Source organism: Myotis yumanensis, unplaced genomic scaffold, assembly GCF_028538775.1.
Source record: "Myotis yumanensis isolate MYYU_CA2020_CCGP unplaced genomic scaffold, mMyoYum1.0.hap1 SCAF_4, whole genome shotgun sequence".
NCBI lineage: Eukaryota > Metazoa > Chordata > Mammalia > Chiroptera > Vespertilionidae > Myotis > Myotis yumanensis.
The window spans coordinates 101122562-101128354 of NW_027223755.1; the positions used below are offsets into that span (position 1 = coordinate 101122562).

At 59.0% G+C, this 5793-nt stretch overlaps 1 protein-coding gene across 1 annotated transcript; it reads right to left on the reverse strand.

Annotated features, from left to right (window-relative positions):
* Positions 1-957: 957 nt before the first annotated feature.
* On the reverse strand, positions 958-5583 carry PRSS22 (serine protease 22). The gene is made up of 6 exons (XM_070411590.1): positions 5468-5583; positions 4427-4453; positions 3798-3969; positions 3265-3542; positions 2012-2169; positions 958-1430 (listed from the first exon to the last, which is right to left on the reverse strand). Exons 1-6 carry the CDS (start codon positions 5547-5549, stop codon positions 1164-1166), a joined length of 984 nt encoding a protein of 327 aa, XP_070267691.1. The 5' UTR covers positions 5550-5583; the 3' UTR covers positions 958-1163.
* Positions 5584-5793: the final 210 nt, after the last annotated feature.

The following is a 5793-nucleotide window of genomic DNA, read 5'->3' on the forward strand; positions in this document are numbered from 1 at the left end:
CCAGGGTGGTTTCCAGGTGAGCAGGAGGCCAGTTTAGCATTTGTTTGTTTATTTTAACAAAACCAACCCCACAACATTTCGTGTGATCTGGTAATAACCTAAGGGTGATCAAAACAATAGGAACAAATGTTTTAGAAAAGTAGTTCCAATAAAGGGTACCAACCAACCGACAAACACCTGCGCTCCCCTCTCAAAAACTCACTTCACTGCCTGGTTCTGGTCGGAGGCAGTCCTCGCTGTTAGCTGGACCTAGTTGTTTTCTTGACTTGGCTTTAGAGTGAATCTCCTTTGCATGAACTATTCCAGGGAAGCCCAGGTGGACTGGGACAGGGGTCCAGATATGGAGGATGGGAGGGGAGGGGAGGGGAGGGGAGGAGAGGGGAGGGGAGGGGGAGAAGGCCTGGCCCAGGAGGAAGGAGGCCTAGCTGCAGAAGCGCGGACAGTGGAAAAGGCCATCCTAAGGGAACAAGAGTGTTAGCTGGGTCCCCCCAGGGCAGGAAGCCAGGCGACTCCTTGTGGCTTGGGACATTGCTCTCACCCCACCCCTGTGGGTGCAGGCAGGTGACTCAAGCCCAAGATGAGGCAGGGCCTGAAGCCCTGCTGTCTCATTGTTGTGCTCCTTCCTCCGCAGGGAGGATTCACGGAATCCGCTGTGAGTCACTGGTGAGTCAGCTCCTGGGGGTGCGAGGCATGGCTGCCTCAGCTCAAACCCGGGAGACAGGCCTCTGGGCGCAGGGGGCGTGGTTTCTCCCACCAGCCCTGTTCTGGAAACCCAATCGGCAGGGCCCTGCAGCCACCAAACCCCTGGGATCCTCTCCTGTGGCAGAGCTGGGTATCCTGCCTTCTCTCTATGAAAGGACAGTGCAAAGGTCAGGGGTCAGGATGTTGAACCTCGGGTGGACCCCTGCTCCCCAATGTCCCCATACAAGGGGGAAAATAAACAGGGTCTGGGGAATAAATAATTTATTGAAATTGGGGGAATAAATAAAATATGCGGGCGGGATTACAAATAACTGTAAAAATCATTAACATATATACACAAAGGCGCTCCCGGCCCCAGGGGTGGAGCCTGAGCCCGGGGGCGGGGCGGGGCGGGGTCTCCCGCGGAGACCGGGCGCCCAGGAGAGGTAGACGGCTTATTTACAGCGGAGGAGACCACGTGATCAGGCCGCGGGGCCGCCCCGGGCCGCCTGGCGTCCCTGGAGGATTCTTAACCCCGACGGCTGGCTCCCGCTCCCGCTCCCGCTCCCGTAGGAGTGTCCGCGGAGCTGCACCCCTTGCACGATCCTCTGCACCCAGGAGCGGTGGGCGTCCAGGCTGATGTAGACGCCGGGCCGGTTGCGCTCCGCACAGCCCTCGCCCCAGCTGATGATGCCGGCCAGCAGCCAGGCGCCCTCCACCTGGCACATGAGCGGGCCTCCGGAGTCGCCCTGCGGGGAGGAGGGCAGGTTAGGGACCCGCCCACGTGAGGCAGCGGGTGGGCACAGCCCAGGGTCCGACACAGAGACGGCAGGCGGTTCCCTTTGTGGGGAGAAGGCAGGTCTCCATCCTGAGGCCCTGAGCTCCACCCAGGCAGGGAGGGCGGGTAGGACGTGCCTCCTGGGCTCACTTCTGGTGACAAACCCCCCCTGTGAGACCTCCTCCCTCATCGGTGAGGCAGAGAGCATTGTCCCTTGTTGCGCGGATGGGGAACTGAGGCTCAGAAAGAAGACATGACTTGCCCAAGTTGGCAACTACGGGCAGCAGGGTAGGAACTGCAACCAGGCCTTACCATGTCCAAGGCCAGGCATTGCGCACTATCCTGCCATCCTCCACCCGTGACAGCTCCCTGAGAGGGCGGGCTGGGCACCTGAGGTGCCCAGTCTGTGTTGGATGTGTGAACAGATGGGTGAGTGACAGAACCCCCTGGAGGCCTGTTCTGCCAGCATCTAGGGGACTGCAGGCCACAGCTGCTTCTGGGAGAGGCCCCGCCAGCCAGGAAGAATCTCAGGGAAGAAGGTGGGGTGCTCACCAGACAGGCATCACGCTGCCCCTCCAGGTAGCCTGCGCACAACATGTCCTCGGTAATGGCTTCCTGCCCAGCTCCCCGCCAGTACAGGCGACCGCAGATTTCCGAGTCGATGATGGGAACCTTCAGCTTCTGTAGGGTCTGAGGGTGGGGCAGGGGCACTGGGAGCGGGGAACAGAGAGTCAGGCCTGGGAAGTTCTCCGGGTTGCCTCATCCCCTTTAGCAGCGCTTCTCAAAGGCTAATGGGTCACCTCTGTCAGGCTCTCCAAAGAGGGCTGCGGAAAACCCGAATACCAGGCCTCCACCTCCGGACCCACTGAATGGGATGTGAGCATGCAGCTTTACGCTCTGAACTGTCAAACAAGGTCTCTGATGCCCACAGATGGGTAGACCCAGTGGTCCAGGTTTGTCCCGGCTCAGGCACTGCTTTACCCAGCATGGGGACTGCGACAGGTGAAGTGTTCAATAAATGAGCACTCGGTGCTGAGGAATTTCCTGACAGCCTGGAGGTGGGAGGAATTGTAGACACACCCTCCTCTCCCCCCTGCCCCCCGCCCCCACAGCCCATAGTTCCAGTTCTCACAGAAGCCCCTAAGGACCATGGGGAGGCTGACACCTGTCAGTGGGATCTCCAGATTCCACAAATGGTGTCCTTTCTCTTAATTCTTCTGGAATCTGGTTAAAGTCCTATTTTTCTGATCTTTTGTCCTTTCTTAGTCTCTCTCTCTCTCTTTCTCTCTCTCTCTCATCTGTCTTTTCCTGCTTCACTGCCTCTTACCTTATCTCATCTGCTTTGTGTTTCTAGATGGTGTTTTCCAAACCTCCAAACTCAGTTTGCAATTATTATGTTTTACAATCATGGAGGCTCTACTTCCTCCTAGGAATTTTGCCTGCAATTACAGCAGGCTGCCACCAGGGATGCCGTTCCCATGTTGGAATCTTGGGGCTGTTTTCCTATTCCCCGCATTCAGCTGGGCCCCACACATGCCTCCTTCCAGCCATTCCTAGATCACTTCGTATCTTTGTTGCTCTGGCTCAGAACACAGCGGAAGATACCCTTCATGAAAAATGACCGGAAACTGTCTACCTAGGCTTCCGTGATGCCGCATCTGTGGGTTGTCCATCTTTTTGTCTGTCATGCTATGCCACTGGCCTCTAAGCTTTGCTGCCAGGGCACCTGTGTCTCTTAGTGTCCACCACCCTCTGTCCGTATCCTCCTCATCTGTCCCCAACCACATGGTGGAGAAGAGACGCACCTCCATCATGGACACTCCCCCAGCCTGCAATCCAGCAGTTGGTGTTCGGAGAGAGATGGATGGAGGAATCAGGCAGGCAGATGGGCAGGATTCGCTCGGAAAACTCGATGGAGTGCTCGAGGCGCACCAGGGCGATGTCTGCACGGGAGCCCTCCCTCCAGGAGTACACAGGGTGGGGCAGCGCCCAGGCAATGCCCACCTCCTGGGACCTGGGGCCAGGATTCTCCAGCTGCCAGGCGCCCAGCAGCACCGTGAACTGGGATGGCTTGTTCAGAGTGCTGGGAGGAAGAGGGAAGGGGGTGGGGTCAGGCAGGGACCACTGATGGCCAGGAAGGGTCCGGGAGGGGTGTTTGGGGAAGAGCAAGCACAAGAAGTCCCCACAAAAGCAACAGAGCCTTCTGGGAGGAGCAGGGTCGGTCCAGAGGGACCCAGACTGAGCCGTGGCTGTGAGGAGCCGGGGGGCGGGGGGGGGGGGGGGGGGGCGGCGCAGGAAGGAAGCTGGGGACTCGAGTGGAGGAGACTGGCTGTCATACCCCTTGAAGCAGTGGGCGGCGGTGACCACCCAGCGCCTGGTGAGCAGGGAGCCCGCACAGTGGTGGGTCCCGTTCTTCCGGATGCTCACAATCCAGGGCCACTCGGCGTCGGCGCTGTCCTCACCACCCACAATCCGGTTCAGCTGCTGCGGCTTCCCGCAGGGTGGGAGCGCTGGAGGAGGAGGGTCCGGTTTGCTGTCACCCCCTCAGCATGGTCCTCAGCCCCTTCCCCCTGCCCACCTCCAGAGGCCTGTGCCCCACTGCCTCTCCCTCTCCCTCTGCCCTCTGCCTGCACGTACCCCCTCTTCTGCTATGTCTTCCCCTGACCTGCTCTTCCTCTTCCTCTGCCCTCCCTTCTGGCTGGCCTTTCCCCTCCACGTAGCTCTCAGCCTTGCCCACAACTCTATCCTTTTACCTCCTGGGCCATTTGCCTTCTGGACTCCAGCTGCTCTTGGCCCGCTCTCCTCCACACCCCAGTCTCTGCTCTGCCCTCTGGGCCTCCTTTCCTGCCCGCTCACTAATCCAACCTCTGCCTCCTTCTGACCACCCCCCGCAGACGGACACACAGACACTGCCCTTCCCCTCAGACCCCCTCCATGCCCCCTCCCCTCAGGGCGGTTCCTACTCACCAGGTGTCTTGGCAGCATTGAGGGTGTCTGAGGACAAGAGAAGGAAAGGGTCAGGCTAGTTTGAGAGGAGGCCCCCAAGTGCCCAGTGGAGAGAATGGCCCCCCAGCGTCCAGTGGAGTGGACCTCCCCCCAGGCCCAGTGACCCTTTCCAGTCTCTCATTCCCAGGCCCCTCCAGGCCTTCCCAGGTGGGGCATTGCCTGGAGCCTGGAGAGCATGGACGGACTCATACTCTCATGGTGAGCTGAGCCTTGCACATCCCATCAGCTTCCTCCAGCTCATGCTCAGGATTCATCCCACCTGCTGGGGGGGAGAAGCTACCCCTGGGACACCTCTCACGGAGAGTGGGCACACACCTGACCCTCCCGGGCTTCCTCCCTCAGACCTAAGTCAGCAACCAACCGGAGACTCCCTTCACCTCCAACCCCAAGCCCAAGGCCTGGATGCTGCTGCCCCAGTAGATGGAAGAAACAGGAGGGAGGGAGCCCTGACCGGTGTGGTTCAGTGGTTAGAATGTCGGCCCAAGCACCAAAGGATCAAGGGTTTGATTCTCTATCAAGGGCAGGTACCTGGGTTGCAGGATTGATCCCTGGCCCAGGCGCATGCAGGAGACAACCAATCGATGTGCCTCTCTCACACCTATGTTTCTCCCCCCCACACTTCCCTCCCTCTCTTCCACTCTCTCTAAAAATCAATGGAAAAAATATCCTCCAGTGGGAATTAACAACAACAAAAATTAAAAATAAAGAAACAGGAGAATGGGAGATGAAGACAATAATGAATTTGGTCAACAATAACCACCAGAGATGGAGCATATGAAACCTCTTAGTACCTACCTGCAGTGTCTCATTTAATCCTTGAGCATTGTGGAGCAGTCAAATAACAGAGAGGGAGGGAGAGTGGGGGGTAAGGGGGGGCAGGGGAGAGAGCAAAGGAGGAGACGATTCCGGCAGGCCCTGGAAGGAAGGTGGCTGAGTCTAGAGGAAGGAGGAGGTGATCCTGTAGGGGCAGAGAGGGAGGGGCAGCAGGTCCTCTGGACTCACCGGTAGAAGCCAGAAGCAGCAGGGAGGTTAAAATCCTGAGGCAGCCCCCACCCAGGGCTGGGGGGGTTCTGGACACAAGCATGTCCAGTGGGGGTGGGGCCACGGCCTGGCGAGCTGTGCCGTGCCGGCCACAGGAGTGTTCACAGTTCCCTGCAGGTCACCCCTGGTTTTATCCTCGGAGGCGGAATGCTGTCGGACCTGTCCCCCCAGTGAGTGGCTCAGTCCCTGCCACTCGGGGCTGTAGGTCACCAGAAGGGGTGGGGCTGCCAGGAGGAAATGAGCCTTAACGGGAACTGGGGGGCTCTGGCCGAGACCCCTGCCCCTGG

What these genes read in the sequence shown, in the direction of transcription:
- PRSS22 (XM_070411590.1), bottom strand. Translation starts at nt 5,549, where the DNA reads ATGCTTGTGTCCAGAACCCCCCCAGCCCTGGGTGGGGGCTGCCTCAGG. An exon ending in GGGGAGTGTCCATGATGGAG is followed by an intron (nt 2,170 to 3,264) that starts GTGCGTCTCTTC and finishes CCCCGCTCCCAG; the next exon opens with TGCCCCTGCCCCACCCTCAG. An exon ending in GGCAGCGTGATGCCTGTCTG is followed by an intron (nt 1,431 to 2,011) that starts GTGAGCACCCCA and finishes TCCTCCCCGCAG; the next exon opens with GGCGACTCCGGAGGCCCGCT.